Here is a 20,948-nt window from a genome sequence, read left to right as displayed (position 1 = left end):
TCTCTCTCTCTCTCTCTCTCTCTCTCTCTCTCTCTCTCTCTCTCTCTTTCTCTCCTCTGCCTGAATATCAGGATGTAGCTCTCAGCCACTTCTCCAGTGCCATGCATGCCACCATGATCTGTGCCATGCTCCCTGCCATTATTAAAGCAGACTGAGTTATAAGCAAGCCCCAGTTCAATGCTTTGTTTTATAAGAGTTGCCTTATTCATGGTGTTTCTTCAGAGCAAGGAGTGACTAAGACATTCATCATATCTTGCTCAGCATGCTCTATTATAGATCCTAGTATACTAGCATAGGGATGGTACCAATGTACAAAGTGTTGGTCCTTCCCCCATCAATCACTTTACAGCTGGATCTTATGAAGGCATTTTCTGAATTGGGGTTCCCTCCTTTAAGATGACTCTAGCTTATATCAACTTGACATAAAACTAGCCATCACATGTAAAGAGCCTCCAGTGCACAAAGCACTTCAGTTCTTCCACAAGATCGAATATCTGTCTTTTTAGCAACACCAAGGCCTGAATTGCTTTCTGGAACAACCAGTGCTCAATTCCATGGAATACAATATTAAAATCACCTTTGAAAGTAATAAATATGATTCAAGGAAGAGGTCCCAAGCTGGTTATGTTAGCCCTAGCATTATATTTATTGTATATATTATACAAGAAGACCTTCAGTTATATATATATATATATATATATATATATATATATATATATATATATATAATTATTGTTGTTGTTTTTATTGACTGGATCTCAGTATATAGCTTTGGTTCTCTGGTTGCCGGGAACTCACTTTGTAGACTAGGCTAGCTTTGAATTTAAATGCCTCTGTGCAGCATCATACCTGGCTTTAATATGTTAATATTTTTTTGTTGTTACCCTTTCTTGAATTATTAAAATCAAATTTTGGAGCTTTGGGTGTTTTCAGATTAAGAATGCTCAAATAGTAAAGCCTAGGTAAGTATTCCAAAATTTGAAAAATAAAAAATTCCAAAGCTGAAATATCTATTTCTGGTAACAAATTATTATTATCTGCATAACTAGGGATGGAGCTCAGGACCATATACACCATAAGAAATTTCTTTCATCAGTGAACTATGTTTAAATTCTGACAGGATATTTCTTTTCATTTTAAAAATTTATTACTTAAATCAAATTTAAATTTAAATGTATTTTGATCATACTTTCCCCTTCCTCAAGTTCATCCAGATCCTTTCTTCCTCCCTAGTAACATACATTTAACTTTATGTTCTTAAAAAAAAATCAAAAACCCAATATAAATCAAAATGCCCCAAACCTAGAAAGTAAAATATATCACTCCCACACAAACAAACAAAACAAAATACCAAAAACCCAACTTGTAACCAAATAAAAGCACACACACACACACACACCTGTGGATTAAATTATTTGTTGGTTATCTGTACCCAAATATGAGTTTTACCCTGGAGTGGTTGACCCAGTGTCATTCCACTGATTGGAGAAAACTGATTTTCCCCTCTACCAGGAGATATAAATGACAGTTCTTTTAATTAATCTTTATCCTAGTGGCTAGGTATACAATCACTCATTCATTAAAAAAATAATATAAAATATAATAAATCAAAACAAAAATCATCACATCAAAGTCAGACAAGACAGAACAACAGAAGGATACGAGCCCAGGAAAGGGTACAAGAGTCAGAGACCCACTCATTTACATGCTCAGGAATCCCATAAAAACACTAAACTGTCCTCTCCAGATCTTACTGTTTCCCACTTCTTTCATAAGATTCCCTGCATTCTGCCCAAAATTTGGCCACAAGTCTGCTTTTATAGTCTGCAGGGCAGAGCCTTTCAGAGGCCCTCTGCGGCAGGTTCCTAACTTGTTTCTTGTTTTCTTCTTCTGATGTCCTTCCTCTTTGCCTTTCGGGATGGAGATTGAGCGTTTTAGTCAGGGTCCTCTCTCTTGATTAGTTTCTTTAAAAGTACAGAGTTTAGCAGGTTTATCCTATGTTATATGTCTATATGTGTGAGTATATACCGTGTGTGTCTTTCTGCTTCTGGAATAGTTCACGCAGGATGATCTTTTTCAGTTCCAACCATTTACCTGCAAATTTCGTAATTTCATCGTTTTTTATTGCTGAGTAGTATTTCATTGTGTAAATGTACCATACTTTCTGTTTCCTTCCTAAGCTGAGGGACATCTTGGTTGTTTCCAGTTCTGGCTATTACAAATAAAGCTGTTACAAACATGGTTGAGAAAATATCCTTACTGTGTACTTGAGCCTCTTTTGGATATATGCCTAGAAGTGGTATAGCTGGATCTTGAGGAAGTGTTATTCCTAGTTGTCTGAGAAAGTGCCAGACTGATTTCCAGAGTGGTTGTACAAGTTTACATTTCCACCAGAAGTCAAGGAGGGTTCACCTTTCTCTCCAACCTTTCCAGCATGTGCTGTCACTTGAGTTTTTGATCTTAGCCATTCTGAGAGCAACAGAAGCAAAAAATCTGAGCACAGGGGTCTTCCCTGAGACAGATACTCCAACCAAGGACCATGCATAGAGATAACCTAGAACCCCTGCACAGAGGTAGCCCATGACAGTTCAGTCTCCAAGTGGGTTCCATAATAATGGGAACAGAGATTGCCTTTGACATGAACTGATTGGCCTGCTCTTTGATCACCTCCCCCTGAGGGGGGAGAAGCCTTACCAAGCCACAGAGGAAGACAATGCAGCCACTCCTGATGAGACCTAGCAGACTAGGATCAAAAGGAAGGAAAAGAAACCCTTCCCTACCAGTGGACTTGGGGAGGGGCATGTGTGGAGAAGGGGAAAGAAGGGAAGGATTGGGAGGGGAGGAGGGAGGAAACTAGAGGGGGATACAAAGTAAATAAAGTGTAATTAAAAAAAAAAAACAGTAAACTGGAAGTCAGTGCAGAGGGCCTGGTGTAGACCCATGCAGGCCCTATGCTTGCTGCTTCAGTCTCTGTGACTTTATATGAGCTTTGCTCATGTTGGTTTTAGAGGGCCTTGTTTTCTTGGTGTACACCATCTTCTTTGGCTCTTTCATTCCTTCCACCTCCTCTTCCATGGGATTCTGTGAGCTCTGAGGGGAGGGATTTGATGGAGATATTCCATTTAGGGCCAAGTGTTGCAAGATCTCTCACTCTCCGTAATGTCTGGATGTGGGTCTCTGTATTTGTGTCCATCTGCTGTAGGAAGATACTTTTCTGATACTGATTGAACAAGGCACTGATTTATGAGTTCTATTAGTTTAGAAGAATATCATTGGGTATTATTTTATAACTGTATACACAGCTTTCTTTTAGATCAGCATCTCCTAGTTGAATTTAATTGGCTATCCACCTCCCTGAGCCCTTGAATGGGTAGAAGTATAAGATTCCTTGAATCTAGTCTAATTTATTAGTTGCATAATCCAAGTGTGCGATCTTAATATTCCTACAGGGAAGAAATCAAAACAGGACATCTGCAACCATTAACTGAATGGTAGAATAACTGTGACCAGCTGTGTAGAGGCCAAGCCTTAGCCTATCACTCCTGCCTTATCAGTTCACCTACTTGCCATTATTCTTTCTTCTCTCAGTCCTCCAAATCAGTAACCCACACATGGAACTTTTCCTATTACTGTCTGTTCTATGGCAGAGCAGCTCAACCTGCAGGGTGGTATGTTATTTCCTCTCATGTTCATGCCATAGGTCTCACAAGGTGCAGAACCTATATAATGGAAATGAAGTGGGTGACTGACCTTTCTCAGGTAGTTGAGACACCTCAGACACTTAGAAGTCAATCCTCATTGAGTGCTTTCACCCACATATTGGTGTTATTGCTTGCCCATTCTAGTACATACACAGGGGGAATCCATAAAAGTGGAGTGCATCATGGTACAGAACAATGCCATGCCATACTGCTACTGCAGCATTCTTGATTCTACTACTTTTTGAGGCTTTTTATGATCAACCTGCCAATTATCTGATGAACTGTGAGGACCTTATGCCACAAGAAAAGAAAGAAAGCGAGAGAGAGAAAGAAAGAAACAAACAAACAAAGAAAAGAGAAACCCAAAACAAAACAAACTCAAACTCTTCCTTGGATGTGTGGCCTTTCACTGGAGCATAATCAAGGTATAAGGGACTACACTCTTAAAGAAAATGGATTCTCCCTTTTTTAGTAGCTATCAATTGCAAATAATCGCTCCTCAGTTGAGGTGGGACTTCATGCCTACTTCCTCTCTCCAGGTTGGAATTTAGTCTTTGTAGGTTCAAGTATGCAACTGCCCTGCTGTGTCCAGAAGATACTATTTTCTCATTGTCATCCATGGCTCATGCTTCATTGGAATGCCACACATCCAAGAATATATGGCTATCCTAATTTGGACTTGATGGGTGTTTTAAAAATGATACAAAGTTGGGTGTTATGGATATGAAAGGAGTTGGGGGATGGGTAAATATGATCAAAACACATTGTACAAACTTTTTATTGAACTAGTGAGAAATTAAAAACAAATGTCCATACTGCAGTTTAGTGAGTTTAAGGATTTCTAGCCAGTCAACAAAGAGATATGATCTTGAGATATCAGTTTTACACAACAGGAAGTGTTTATTTTAGTGTTAGTCAGATATCCCTGCTCTGTATACTCATCTATTTCTAATATGTTCACAATTTAATTAAATAATTTTAACACAAGGGCGATTTAGAATAATGGAAATTGCCTTATTTTATTTAACATAGAAAAACATGTTCCTGTGATTTGCTGGGTCTTTCTTTTCCTTTTGAGACAGGGTCTCTCTACACAGCCGTTCTGGAACTCACCAGGCTGACTTTGAACTCATAGAGTTCTGCCTGCCTCTGCCTCCTGAGAGATGAAAGTAAAGGCATGTACTACCACACATGGCTTACTGGGTTATTCTTTATGATCTTCTACATACTAAGTGAATAACAGGTAGTAGCACAGTAGCAGGGAAATGTTACTCAGAATGGCACTCAATTTAAAACAGCATTTTTGTAATTTTTCCATTCAATATCTTCAGAACAGAGTTGGCTGAAATTAAAAGAAAATATACAATCGGTAAAAGGGAACTACTGTATCCTGTTATAGCGTAGAAATACCCACTTTCTTGGATTCATCTTTGCACATTTGTTTTCCTCCATTTTGCCTACTTTACATTTTCATAGTTAAGACATTCCACTTATCTTGGATGCTGAAGACAAGTCTACACTAGTAAAAATATTAGGAGAGATGATATATGGGCCCACATGTGTAGCTGGTTTCTTGCCTCTGTGTGTGTGTGTGTTCTGTTTCTGTGGCCATCAGAGGAACCATTTGTTCTCTCACTTCTCTACCAAATTGGCCTGATTGCCATACATGGAAATGGCTGTTTATGTTGTGTGGGACACGAAGTTGTCCCTTTTTTAGCCACGAGAGCACCTGAAAATTTTGCTCTCAAAATTTTAATGTCTATGTAAGGGTGACAAGTTCTCAATGCAGACATGTTCTTCAGGTTGAGGAAGAGTCCTGGATGGGAGAAAAAAACTAAAGCTGCAGACTGAGAGAACACCAAAAACACTGGGGTGGTAACTGGAAGAAAGATTTAGCTGGTATGTGGGTATCAATCCTTTGCCATGATATCTGCTTAAAGGATACTGGGCTCTTCTACTTCCAACATATTGAAGCCAATTCCTTCAGTGACAGGGCATCTTCACAGTTAAGCACACCATATTCTGTTTAGGATTGAGAGTGGGTCCTAGCTCTCCTCACTCCTAGGATAGGATACATGGTCTTTTCACTTTATTCCATATGTCATCACCCCTTTCCTAATGCATTCTAGACATTTATAGATTAATCCTCATTCAATGCCTTTCAAGAATCTCGATGAATAGCCTTGTTATGTATTTCTATTCCCCCACTGAATTACCTTTTTACGGTTATTGATAGTAAAAAGATAATTTCTAAAGTTTGGGCTAGTATTTAACAATCTTGCTCAAGCCACTTGTTCTAATAATTTACAGATTCTTTGGCTTTTTCCCATCTTCAGAGATTCAAACTTTTATTCTCTGCTACTTTTTTGATATGTGATGGCCTCAGATATGTTAAGTAAATAACAGCAAGGACATGGAGAGCAGAGTTACCCTTTGGTGAGCATTGAGTCCAGAGTACAAGTTGTTTCCATCTCATATACCTATGCTCATAGTGGGATTCTCCACTCAGGTTTAACCAATTGTTTATCATTAACCCAAGGCCCTATGACTATAACTCTTTTGATACCACATCTCCTTATTACCTGCAAGAACCCATCATTCTTTCATTCAAGCACTGTCTACTTTGATGGCCCATACCACTTCACTCACTGGCACTGTTCTCCATCAACTGCATCTAGCAGGAACTTTTGCTTTACCTCACCTTCCCTTGCTTCCAATATAATCTGTCTGCACGTTCACCCTCAATTACTACCCATGTTTATGCTCAACTTTTCTCAAGTACCTTACCCTACTGGATATATCCTCTTTTCCCTCCTTTCCCTTTCACTTCCCAACTCTGCCATTCACTGCCCCATTTACTCACGCTTGGTGCTTCATTACCTCTCTTTCCCTCTAGCTTCATCACATTTAAATCCTGCCTTTCATCCTCATCCCTTCCTCTTCAGTCTATGCCTCCATCACCTCTGTTTGCCCACATGTAGCTAGAACAAGTTGCCATCTGTGGAATAGGAAGCTGTCCCAAGATTCAAAGGAAAAGGTACACTGTGAACCCTCACCTTATTGCAGATTGATCTTTAATGGAGATGACTTACTGGGAAAAAGATCAAATAGTTATTTCTAGTTCCCTTGGGTATTTTTTCTGTAGACTAGGAACAAGCTAGCCAGCCCGTATTTCCTTGGAATTGAAAATATATGTTTTACAGAGCTCAAAAATAAAGTAAAGATGCAGCAGAGTTTGAGAGCACTTCATATATGCAAAGCTCCATGTTTGATAGCCACCATTAAAAGACCTGTATTCCAATCCAACCTGAGCCCATTACTTATTTTTTTTTCAGAAGTAAGGAATTTTTAAAAACCTCAAACGATGGCTCAGTGGTTAAGAGAGCTTTTACAGAGGACCCAAGTTAAGCTAATATATAAACATTAAATATTGCTTTACTGGGCTATGCTGTTTGAGAGAGAATTATTGAGAGCACTTGTATTAATCTTTCTAAATGCAATTTAGAAATCTGTTACCAAAGCAATTTAACTTTTAGGATTTGACTCTGTAAAATAAATATGGACATGCACAGACAAAAAAAATTGGAGTGACTCCCTTGCTTCAACATGCATATATACATACATGCAGGTACATATACAAACACACTCTTAAAAAATGAGTGGTTTACAAAGGTGCAAACACACTCGAGCCTAAATCATCTGTTTTGATCAATATAAGCCCTTCTGACCTCCAGGTTTTACATAGCTTGTGTTGCCTACTAATGCTAGACAAAGACTCAATGAATAGCCACATTTACAAGAATGCTACAAATATAGTAATTCACAAACAAGACCTTTGTTCTGCAGCAAACGTTGTTATATTTTTCTTATGGGTCTCAATTTCATCTCATATCTTGGAAAATATGTGTCACCAGCACTAGTGTGATATCTGGAACAGGCTACTCTACCTCTCATTGAATTGGTATTTTATGCTTTTTTGTAAAATCAGCGTGTGTATATGGAGTAGCTGAAAATAAGATTTGAGAAGATATCACTGGATTTTAATAACTTCCCACAGGTGTCAATGTGTACCCTAAATATGAGATGTATTCTAGTTTCAGTTATTTTGGCAGATGTAGTATGATCCCAGATGACCTCAGTTTACTTTAATTGATGCTTAAGGAAAAATACTTACATATATTAGTAATTGATTGAATACTTTTTGTTTCCCTGTTTGCCTGGTTATTCAATTTCAGTGAATACTGAAAATATATTAAACTCTCTCAAGCTTCTATACATTAAGTATTATGAATTCTTTATCTAGAGTAACTATTAAAGGAATAAAATGCGGTTTTAAAGATTTATTTTTCAAAAAGGTAGCATTTCCACACTGTTTTACTTTCCACAGCTTTGAAAGAATACAAAGGTGTCTCCAAGTTTCACTTCCCTAGTCACCTACTGGCCCCTTTCCCTCTGTAAGTTAATAATGGCAATAAGATTCTTATATTCCTTTCCAAAAACAGAAAGGAAAAACAAACAAAAAATGTACATACAATCAATTCTGTACTTACCATTTCCCCTTTTTTATGTAAAAATGGTAGCACATCAAACTCACTGTGCTACAACTTGATTTTCTTATCTAATGTAACTTGGGGATTATCTAAAATCACTAGAGAAATGATATCCATGTTCTTTTTGTCCATTTTTGTCTTTGAGGAGTCTGCTGTATGAATATATCAGATTCAGGAAGCAGAATCCAGGTTATGCAATTTGAATAGCCTCTAATCTTTTATTTTCAGACAGTGCATCAACAAATGCCTGTGTTTTGATCATTTTGTACACATCTGAGTATGTGTATTCCTAGAAGTGGACATTTATTTTTGGTTTTGATTACTTTTAAATGCTTTCATTTGAATGAGAAAGGTTGTCCCTGGACTTCCTATTTGTCAAAGGTTCTTGTGGGGAAGATGTCAGGACCATATTGTAGACAGATAAGTTTTTTCAAACAGCTGAGATACCTCTTACCATATATTAGTTCTTTCAGACTTTACTTTCCCAAAATCAGTAAACAAGACCAACTACATCCCTTTATTTGTCCCAGTTCCCCCTAAAATCTGTCAGATTACTTTCTGTAAATAGAAGATTTGCCTACCTATTTCTCCTCAGGCCTCAACAAGGTCTTTGTCACAGTCATGGAATTTAGGGTGTAACTCTATCTTTAACAGAGTTCTTAGATATGCTGTCTCACTTCTGAAGCCCTTAAATGTCTTGCCTCTTAGTCTGGCAGGCCTATAAGTGCAACAGTTTTCAAAGGAATCACATATCTGCTTCTTTTTCCACTTGCATTAGGGTAAAAAAGATGAAAGGAAATGCTGACTTTATTCTAATGATTAGGCTCTAATTCATGTCATTCTTTTTAAACATTAAATTAATAGATCTTTTCTTTCAGATATCTGAAAGACACTATTGCTTTGTTGACTATCGTGTAGTGAGCTTTGACTTATGGGTGTGGCCTCTTCTATGGGCTTTCTTTCCTATATGGGTACTCTGATGTACAATAAGGTTGGATTTCTGGGTAAAGTTTTTACCACATTCTGTACACTTATAGGGCTTCTCTCCAGTGTGAGTTCTCTGATGTACAGTGAATGTGGATTTTTCCCTGAAAGCTTTGCCACATTCTATGCATTCATAGGGCTTTTCTCCTGTGTGTGTTCTCTGATGGATGATGAGCTGTGACTTCTGGCTGAAAGCTTTCCAGCAAACGAGGCATTCATACGGTTTTTCTCCTGTGTGGATCCTCTGATGGATAATGAGCTTTGACTTTTCTCGAAAGGCCTTTCCACACTCATTACATGTATAGGGTTTTTCTTCTGTATGAGTTCTTTGATGTATAATGAGATAGGACTTCTGGGAAAATGCCTTTTCACATTCACTGCATTCATAGGGCTTCTCTCCAGTGTGCCCTCGCTGATGTAGCATGAGGTAAGATTTCTGAGAGAAGGCTTTCTCACATTCATTACATCCGAACGGTTTCTCTCCTGAATGAGTTCTTTGATGAACACCCAAATTTGATTTTTGGGTGAAAGTTTTTCCACACACATTACACTCATAGGGCTTTTCACCAGTGTGAGTTCTTTGGTGCACAATGAGGGTTGACTTCTCATTGAAAGATTTCCCACATTCAGTACACTTATGAGGTTTCTCTCCAGTGTGAGTTCTCTGATGTGTAATGAGGGTTGACTTATCACCAAATGTTTTCTTACACTCATTACATTCATGAGGCTTTTTACCTGTGTGACTACTATGGTGTATAATTAGGTCAAGTTTCTGTAGGAAAGATTCCCCACACTTGGTACACTCATAGGTTTTCTCTCCTGTGTGGGTTTTTTGATGGACAATGAGGTTTGATTTCTGAGTAAAGGCTTTCCCGCATTCATTACATTCATAAGGCTTCTCTCCTGTATGAGTTCTGTAATGTATGATGACAGTTGACTTCTCTCTGAAGGTTTTGCCACATTCTGGACATTCAAAGGGTCTTTCTCCTGTGTGAGTTCTGAAGTGTATAATGAGCTGAGACTTTTGGCTAAAGGCTTTCTCACATTCAGTGCATTCAAATGGTTTCTCTCCTGTGTGAGTTCTCCAATGTACAATGAGGTGTGACTTTTTGTTGAAGGTTTTCTGACATGCAGTGCATTCAAAAGGCTTCTCTCCGTTTTTAATTCTCTGATGAAGGCTAAGGCCTTTCTTTCTCGTGAGGGTTTTTTCATATTCTTTATATCCACAGGAGTTCACTATGAAATTAGTTTTTTCATATTCTGCATGGAAGAATAATTTTGCACACTCAGTATCATGTTTATTTTCTGTAGAGCTTCTACTAAGTAAATTTAAATTATCTACCATATTATTTCTAAAGGATTCAAATTTATGGGATCTTTGCATTGGAACAACAAGGCTTGTACTCAGATGGAATGTGTTTCCAAATTCAGTATAGTTCTGGCCACTCTTGGTAATTATTTTGTCATCAGGGAATCCAACTTGCATCAACAAATACTTATTTTGGTTATCCCAATGTTGTTTCTCAAGCTGTTCATTAACTTGGCAGACTTCTGAAAAAAAAAAAAAAAAGCACAGAAAATCATGTTTACATTATTATGAGGAATAGGCCTTTTTCGGAAAAGTTATGATCTCAACTGTTACTGCCTATTTCTACTAGCCACCTGAGATCGAGCAGATCCTAATCTGGGCTTGTCTCCATCTAAATGCACATTCTAAGAGCTTTTGCTGTGATTGAGATGAGGCTAGCAAGCCATTTTATCAGAGTGTCAAGGGAGAGAGATGATCTTTTAATATATCCTCATTTACTGCCATTTTTATGACCACGAAAAACTTCCCATCTGCTTTTATTTCATCTCTCACCCTTAATTCTTAGTTACATGTATTTTCTTCTGAGATATGGTCTCACTGTGTAGACCTGGCTGGCCTGAAATTTGCCATTTAGACTAGGCTAACCTTGAACTCTTGCCTTAGCCTCCTGAGGGCTGGGGTTAAAGTCAGTAACACCACACTTGGCTTAGTTATATGAACTTCTGACTACACATGACTTATGTATTACCTCCTTATAGGGAAAAATGTAGCACTGAATTTTCTAAACTCAATACTAGTAATCCTGGATCCATATGACAGAAAATCTAGAATATTGAGCACAACAAAACCAATTATTTTCGCAAGCAGGGTTCACAAATATATCTCCCTCAACATAGATACAGTTCTTCAACACCACTGTCTCCGTTACTGTCTACTCTATTTCACTTAGAAACTGTGAATATTTCAACTCTCTGAGTTTTATGCTGTTTCATTATCTATATTTCCCTCCCATCTTCTATATTTTGCTATATACAAAATCTATATATTTTTTTTCTGATATGAAGAGATTTATTTGGGGAAAGGAAAGAGGAGAGGTGTTAAGGGTCTGAGTGGGCTATGAGAATAGAGAGAGAAAGAGCTAGAGATAAACAGAGACAGACAGTGGGAGGGCCTAGGAGAAGAGACAGAGGAACATGGTAGGGGGGTGGCCCAGGAAAGAGACTGAAGCAGAGAGAGTATAAGAGAAGGGAGAGAGCGAGCCAGAATCTATATAACCTAAGTAGCAGTTTTTTCATTTTACAAAAGCTTACTCTGCCTTTCTTATATAATTTAAAATTTGATTAACATCTAATGTACTTAATCACATATACCACTCATTTAGATAGTTAAACTGCAAATCTACTTCATATTTCATCATCTGTAAAATATTACAAATTTTAATACCTTTGTTAAATGGTATTAAACATAAATGTAGCTTAAAATCAAAGCTGTCAACATGTCATAACTTAATTAGTGGCACATCTTAAAATCAATGGTGCTGCAAATCCAACAGAATATAGTAAAATTTTACACATATGTATGAATTATGTTTTTTTGGTTTACTTTTTTAAGATTATTTATGTGTTTATGTGTTTCCTTGCATGTAGGTATACTATGCATGTGCCTAGTACCCATAAAGGTCAGAGAAGGGAGTCAGATTCCCTGGAACTGGAATTATAGATGGTTGTGAACTACCATGTGAGTGCTGAGAACTGAACTCAGGTCCTTTGCAAGAGTATTCTTAACCATCGAGCTACCTTTCCAGCCTTTGTAATTTCTCAGATTATATATGAAAATCTTCAAGCATAAAGAAGAGTTGAAACAATTGGAGATACTACTCAAGTTTCTAGTAAAATTCCATTATACTAGGATTTACTATAGCAACAATGAATTTTAAAATAGGTCACATGGTTGTAGTTTTCTTTCCTGTGACTTCCTTTCGCTAGATAGAAAAGCATTAAGTTCTTAGCAAGGGATGAACACTGACTCACAGGAAGAGGCTTCACAAGCTGCATTTAGGAGTCAAACCACTTCTAGGATATGATAAATCTTAACCTCCTTAGGTGGTCAGAAGTAGTATGGGCCCTGTGGTTTAGGTCACCTGGAATATCTAGACCAGGAGTAAATCCTGGCTCAGCTTTTCATCTGATCTAATCTATTTGTATAATATTCCCACCTATAAAACACCAAAATGGATATTCAGGGGGATTCGAATACTTAAAACAGAACTTATATGACACCAATGAAATTTTTAAAATGTTTGCTAAACTAAATGTTTATTGTTACTATGAGTTATGTAGAGCCACATAGCCATAGCATATACTATAAAAGAAACATGTTTTATACATATACAAACATATATTTGATGCGTTCTCAACTACTAAGTGAAAACGGGCAAATAAAACTGTGCCTAGGGCCGGGTATGGTGGTGCACATTTTTAACCTCAGCAGTTAGGAGGCATATGAAGGAGATTTCTGTGAGTTAGAGGTCAGTGTGTTCTACATAGTGAGTCCCAGGACATCCAGCATTGAACAACGGAACCTGCTAGAGGCCAGCTCCAGCACACAAGGTAAACCAAAGTGAAGCGCAGCGTTGGCAATGACCAGCTGGTGGCTGGTGTTTCTCTCTATACCTTAACTCTTAATCTTTTAGGCTGGTAACCTTGCTAGTTTGGGCTCTCTCTATATACACTTTAACTCTCTCTATTTATATAGTTTAATTCTATATGCAGCTTAACTCTATATACAGTTTAACTCCCAGGGGCCAGTGGTCACAAGAGCCTCTAAAGGAAAAGAGAGGTAGCAGAGAATTTTCAGATTCAGGGTCTGAAGTTTTATCAATTGAGCTATCCATGCCTTCTGTTTTTTTCTGCCACCAAAAACAGCTCTTTGGCTAAAAACATTTATTGTTCAACAGCAGGTCTTAATCATTTATGCTGAGGTGTCTCTTTAACTCAGAGTACAAGCAGCTGCAGACTTGACCATTTCTTGCTGTAAATACAATGGGATGTGAAAAGAAAACCTTAGTTCCTTTTAACTTAATGTCTTAGCAATGAATAGTGGCCTACTAGAAGCTAGAGTCCTCATTAAGAAGGTCAATAAAACACTCCGGACTGCTTATCACTTATTAAACTTACTAAACTTAGAAGCATGCAAAATTCGTGTACACACTTGGCAGACAAAGCATGCAGATTTTACGAACCTCACACATGTACACATACAATCAAAAGACAAAACAAGGGAGCTCCCAAAGACACCACTCATCCACATCTATGTAAACACACACACATATACATACAAATAGATAAATATATACAGACAATTAGACATATAAACAGATACATTTTTGGATAAAGTAGTAGTTTCAACCCCCATTTAATTCTATCCTGAGTTTTTACACACCTAATAGAAAGGTTCTCTATGTATGGAAAGATTACTTCATTCAAAAATAGATACAATCATTACATAAAAAGGGAGTTACCGTGCTCATTGCTGCTATATTTGTAATAGTCAAAAGTTGGAAACAACATAGATGTCCCTCAACAGAATAATTTAGTACATTTATACAACTGAGTATTACTTGGCTTAAAAAATAAAATCATGAAATTTACAGGCAAATAGAAGGAGTTAGAGCAAAAGATCATCCTGAGTGAGGTAACCCAGATCCAGAACACAAATATGGTATATATTTGCTGATTATTTGATTATTAACTGTTAAGTCAGTGAAAATAATGGTACAGTCTGACTACAGATGTCACATATAGAGTATGGGACAGTGTGTGTGCAGATAGATCTCCCTATGAAAGGGAAATAGAATATGTATGGATAGATGAATTGGGAAGAAATGGAGACTGGAATGGGAGAATCAAGTGGAGGAGCAAGGGAAGAAGGGGATGAGAGAGGAAATATGGAGAGACAGCTAAAATTAAGGGCCTTTTGAGGGACAGGATGGAAACCTAACACAGTAGAAGCTTCCTAAAATATATACACATATGAAGGCAACATAAAGAAAATCACCAAAGTAGGGGGGAGGTAGACCCTTAACTGACCATCTTTTGTTACCAAATGAAGCTTCTATTACTGGGATTAGATTATAACTGAGTTGTTGGCCAAACAGGTCCCATCAGAACTCCCAAACAACCCAGCCTGTTGCCAAGATTATAGGTTGACATCCACAAACTGACTGCAAGGTCCCATTACTGAAGACAACACCTATACAATTCATCAAACATGAAAAAGTCATGTTGGTGCCTACATGAAGACTTCACCACTATGTGCTAGTATCTTTGGTACATGAAGATACTCTCTATGCTACCAAAGAAGTAATGAAAAAATCAAACCAGCCCAAACCCCTCTGACAATGGTGTCCTGCCTGCAAGATATGCAAGTAAAACGGTGGTATAAAGCTGTGGGAATAACCAACCAACAGCTGATTTAACTTAAGACCCACTCCAAAAGATGCAACCCATACCCAACACTGTTTGTGGTGATAAGAACTTCTGCCTGCAAGATGTGTTGAGGTTAAAGGTGGTACAGAATTTGTGAGAGTTGTCAACCAATGACTGGTCTAGCTTGCGACCCACACCACAAGAGAGAGCCAGCACTTGACACTGCCTGGATAGCTAGGATCCAGACGCTAGAAACCTCAGAGACCTATACAGAGCCAAACACAACTGGCAAAAAAAAAAGGTCAAAGAAATATTCCTAATGATATTCTGTTATACTCGTAGACTGGAACCTAGCATAATCATCATCAGAGAGCCTCCATACCTAACTGATTGAAACAGATACAGAGACCCATAACTCTGGAAATCTCAGAGAAGAAGGGGAGGAAAAATTGTAGAGGGGACAAGGACACCACAAGAAAACCCACAGAATCAACTAACCTGGGCTCTGAGGGTCTCACAGAGACAGATATGAGAACCAGGGAGCCTGCATGGGCCTGATCTAGGCTCTCTGCATGTATGTTACAGTTATGTAGCTTGGTCTTATTATGGGATATCTAAAAGTGGGAACAGAGGCTGTACCTGACTCTTCTGCTTTGAGAACCCTTTTCTTCCTATTGGGTTGCCTGGGGTGTATGCCTATTCTTATTGTAACTTGTTATGCCATGTTCCATTGATATCCTTGGGAGGCTTACTCTTTTCTGAAAGGAAATAGAGGGGGAATGGATCTAGAAGAGAAGGGAAGTGGGGGAAGGGCTAGTAGGAGAAAGGGAAAGGTAACTGTGATTGAGATGAAGAGAGAAGATAAGAGAGAAGAATAACACAAGACAAAACCTTAGACTAGATAACCCAAGGACCTAGTGTAAAACCAAATAACACTGTTGTAAAAAAAAAAGCAGCAATAAAATGACTGATAATTACACTCTGCTACACTCAATAGTTTAGCTATCATAAAAAAAAATCTTACTTTTGTAGCAGATGGGAACACATACAGATAGTATTCTGAGAATAGGAGACCTTGGGACACTCAGCACTAAATGTATGTCTCTATAAAATCCCTTCTCTCAGAGCTCAGGGAACACCTTGGAAGGCAGAATTAGATGGGATGAATGACAGCAACAAAACAAGGCCTTATAACTCAACATGAGCAAAGCACATAAGAACCCTCAGAGACTGAGGCAGCATACAGTTCTGCATTGGTCTGTACCAGTTGTTGTCCTAAGCAATATCCAAGTGATAACTACTTGCAAACAAAAATGTAAACTTAGTTTTCTCCAAGGGAGTCTCTCCTAAGGGTAGGCTACAAGCCCAGAAGTATATGGCCAACAGAAAATGAACTGAATAGCATCTTTGATGGTTTGTCTCATAATGTCGTATCAGGCCTCTTTTTTTCTTATTTTTATCTTACTCTATATATACATATAAACATACATTTTTTCTCTCTTTTTACTGTACAGGTCCTTTGTATATGTATTATGACTTCCAGGTTAGTGTTTTTACGGAATTCAGGAGTATGTGAAAAAGTGGGTCTCTGTTTATTGTGCCTTCTTTTGGGCTCTTTTCTTCTGTTTGCTTTGCAAAAGATAATGTTGACAGCCTTGATGAGGCCTGATAGGCGAGGATCTCCCCTATCAGTGGACTAGGGGAGGGACATAGAGGGGGAAGAGGGAGGGAAGGTGGACGAGATGAGGAATGGACTACAACAGGGATACAAAGTGAATATATTGTAATAAATAATAATAATAAAGAAAATTTTTTTAAAATTATTTTTTACTAAAGGAAGGAGGAATCCTCGGAAAAATAATAGCAAAGACATGTCAGAGAGAAGACATGTAAAAAATCTTGAATTTTAGCTTCAGCAATACAATTGGTGGCTAATTTGAAGGGTTTCCATTAACTAAAAGTGGGACACTTTGACTCATAAGAATACCAAGGTTTATGACAAAAATGTTTGGCCTGTCATGGTGAGTCACACCTATAATCTTTGCAATATTAAGGCTGATGCCTTAATATAAGTATAAAGAAGTTTATAAGTATAAAGAAGTATAAGTTTGAAGCTAGCCTGGGGCAAACAGTGAGTATCTGTCCAAAATGGACTTAAGAATATTTATATTTGTCAAGGTAGAAATGCTATACAGAAAAAGATGTAATTTGACACAGCTACATGCAAATCAATATGTCACACCTATCAAATATCCTTGCACATCAATGTTTACTGTAGTAGTACTCACAAGGGCTAAATTATGGAATCAACCTAAGTGTCCAAGAGAGAGTGGGTAAATAAAATAATGGTATGTATGCACAATAGAGGTTTTTTTTTTTAGTTATAATAATGGAATCATGTCATTTGTAGGAAAAATGGATGCAACTAGAAATAATCACATCGAGTGAATTAAACCAGTTTCCAAAAATACAAGCATCTTATGTTTCTCTAATTTGTGGTTCCTAGATTTTTATGTATATAAACAAAACTATACATGTACACACATGCACACACACACAAACACATATGATGTGAAAGTAGAAGTAAAACTTTCTAAAGGAACAAGTGAATTAATAGGAGGTGAAAGGGTCAGATAAGGGAGAGTAGAGAATTTTGAAGGTGTGCTGGCTAGTTTTATGTCAATGTGAAACAGCTATAGCCACCTGAGAATAGACAAGCCTGAGGGGTATTTTCTTAATTAGTGGTCGATGTGGGTGGGCTTAGCCCATTGTAATGGCACTTCTCTTGGGCAGGAGATCCTGGGTTCTGCAAGAAAGAAGGCTGAGTAAGCCATGGGGTGTGAGCCAGTAAGTAGCCCCTCTATGGCTTCTGCCTCAGCTCCTGCATCCGGGTTCCTATCCTGTTTGAGTTCCTGTCTTGACATCCTTTGAGATGAACAGTGATGTGGAAGTATAAGCTGAATAAACCCAACCCCTTTCTCCCTAATTTGCTTTTGGTCGTGGAGTTTCATCACACTCCAACTAAGACAGAATGGAAATACATTCAACTTACAATATATATTTGCATGAAAACTTTAATTTAAAAGGTTATAACTCATTGGTCATTTTCAGGTAATGCTAAGAATCATTTAAAAATAATTTTTAATTCCTAGTTGTCTGAGAAAGCGCCAGATTGATTTCCAGAGTGGTTGTACAAGTTTACATTCCCACCAGCATGTGTTGTCACTTGAGTTTTTGATCTTGGCCACTCTGATGAGTGTAAGGTGAAATCTCAGCTTTGTTTTGATTTCCATTTCCTTAATGGCTAATGAGGTTGAGCATTTCTTTAAGTGCTTCTCTGCCATTCAATATTCCTCTACAGAGAATTCTCTGTTTAGCTCTGTTCCCCATTTTTTAAGTGGATTACTTGGTTTGCTGCTTTTCAGCTTCTTCCTCAAGATCCAGCCATACCACTCCTAGGTATATACCCAAAAGAGGCTCAAGTACACAAAAAGGACATTTGCTCAACCATGTTTGTAGCAGCTTTATTTGTAATAGCCAGAGGCTGGAAACAGCCCAGATGCCCCTCAACTGAAGAATGGATGCAGAAACTGTGGTACATCTATACAATGGAGTATTACTCAGCAATGAAAAATAAGGAAATCATGAAATTTGCAGGTAAATGGTGGGACCTGGAAAGGATCATCCTGAGTGAGTTGTCCCAGAAGCAAAAAGACACACAGGGCATATATTCACTCATATAAACATACAACATAGAATAAACCCACTAAAATCTGTACATCTAAACAAACTAAGCAAAAGAGAGGACCCTAACTAAAATGTTCATTCCTCACCCCGAAAGGCAAAGAGGATGGACATCAGAAGAAAAAGAAAACAGGAAACAACCTAGGAACCTGCTACTGAGGGCCTCTGAAAGTCTCTGCCGTGCAGACTGTCAAAGCACATGTTGAGCCTGATGGCCAACTGATGGGCAGAATGAATGGAATTTTATGTAAGAAGTGGGAAATAGTAAGAGCTGGAGAGGACAGGAACTCCACAAAGAGAGCAACAGAACAAGAAAATTTGAACACAGGGAACTTCCCAGAGACTCATACTCCAACCAAGGACTATTCATAGGGATAACCTAGAACCCTGACAATGCAGCCACTTCTGATGAGAACTGATAGACTATGATCAGAAAGAAGGAGAGGAGGATCTCCCCTATCAGTGGACTTGGGGAGGAGCATGCATGCAGAAAGGGGGGGTGGGACTGGGAGGGGAGGAGGGAGGGGCTTATGGGGGGATACAAAATGAATAAAGTGTAATTAATAAAAGTTAAATTAAAAAGAGAAACTCAAAAAAATAATTTTTAAAAATTGACTTATAGTTGAGCAAATGTCCTTGCTGTATAATTGAGCATTTTTTGGATTCATGCCTAGGAGTCATATAGCTGGATCTTGAGGAAACACTATTCCTAACTGTCTGAGAAAGCGCCAGATTGATTTCCAAAGTGGCTGTATAAGTTTACAGTCCCACCAGCAGTGGAGGAGGGTTCCCCTTTCTCCATATCCTCTCCAATATGTATTGTCACTTGAGTTTTTGATCTTAGCCATTCTGATGGGTGTAAGGTGAAATCTCATTTCCCTAATGACTAAGGACGTTGAGCATTTCTTTAAGTGTTTCTCTGCCATTCTATATTCCTTTACTGAGAATTCTCTGTTTAGCTCTGTACCTCATTTTTTAATTGGATTAACTGATTTGTTTTTGTTTAACTTCTTGAGTTATTTATATTTTGTGGATATTAGCCCTCTTTGAGATATAGGGTTGGTGAGATCCTTTCCCAATCTGTGGTCAGTCTTTTTGTTCTGAGGACAGTGTCCTTTGCTTTACAGAAGCTTTCCAGGTTCATGAGGTCCCATTTATTGAATGTTGCTCTTAGAGCTTGTGCTGTTGGTGTTCTGTTCAGGAAGTTGTCTCCTGTGCCAAGTATAAAACAAGGACATTTGCACAACCATGCTTGTAGCAGCTTTATTTGTAATAGCCAAAAGCTGGAAACAACCCAGGTGTCCCTCGGTTGAGGAATGGATACAGAAATTGTGGTATATCTACACAATGGAATAATACTCAGCAATAAAAAACAAGGATATCATGAAATTTGCAGGCAAATGGTAGGAACTGGAAAAGATCATCCTAAGTGAGGTATCCCAGAAGCAGAAAGACACACAGGGTATATACTCACTCATAAGTGGATATTAGATATATAATATAGGATAAACATACTAAAATCTGTACACCTAAGGAAGCTAATCAGGAAGGAGGACTGTAGCTAAGATGCTCAATCCCCACTCAGAAAGGTAAAGAGGATGGACATCAGAAGAGGGGGAAAAAACAGGGAACAGGACGGGCCCTTACCACAGAGGGCCTCTGAAAGGCTCTCCCCTGTAGGGTATCAGAGCAGATGCTGAGACTTATAGCCACATTTGAGCGAAGTGCAGAGAATCTTAAGAAAGAAGGGGGAGATAGTAAGACCTGGAGAAGACTGGAGCTCCAAAAGGAGAGAAACAAACCAAAATATCTGGGCACAGGGGTCTTTTCTGAGACTGATACTCCAAGGACCATTCATGGAGATAATCGAGAACCCCTGCACAGATGTAGCCCATGGCAGTTCAGTGTCCAAGTAGGTACCATAGTAATGGGAACAGGGTCTGTCTCTGACAAGAACTGATTGGCTTTCTCTATGATCACCTCCCTCTGAGAGGGGAGCAGCCTTACCAGGCCACAGAAGATGACAATGCAGCCACTCCTGATGAGACCTAATAAAATAGGATTAGAAGGAAGGAAGACCTCCCCTATAAAAGGACTTGGGGAGGGAAATGGGTGGAGAAGGGGGAAGGAGGATGAGATTGGGAGGGGAGGAGGGAGTAGGCTACAGGGGGATACAAAGTGAATAAACTGTAATTAATAAAAATAAAAATTAAAAATCCGGGGGGGGGGGGGA

General features: G+C 38.4%; 1 protein-coding gene across 1 annotated transcript in view; it reads right to left on the bottom strand.

Annotated features, from left to right (window-relative positions):
• Nucleotides 1-9,158: 9,158 nt before the first annotated feature.
• The window catches only part of Znf182 (zinc finger protein 182), a 20,469-nt gene continuing 8,679 nt past the window's right edge, over nucleotides 9,159-20,948 (bottom strand). Inside the window, exon 4 of the mRNA XM_055605535.1 lies at nucleotides 9,159-10,786. Coding sequence (XP_055461510.1) covers nucleotides 9,159-10,786 — 1,628 coding nt within the window. The remainder of the gene's footprint in view (nucleotides 10,787-20,948) is intronic.

Source organism: Psammomys obesus, unplaced genomic scaffold (assembly GCF_907164565.1).
Source record: "Psammomys obesus unplaced genomic scaffold, mPsaObe1.curated_primary_1811, whole genome shotgun sequence".
NCBI lineage: Eukaryota > Metazoa > Chordata > Mammalia > Rodentia > Muridae > Psammomys > Psammomys obesus.
This window is presented reverse-complemented; position numbering and strand designations above follow the sequence as displayed.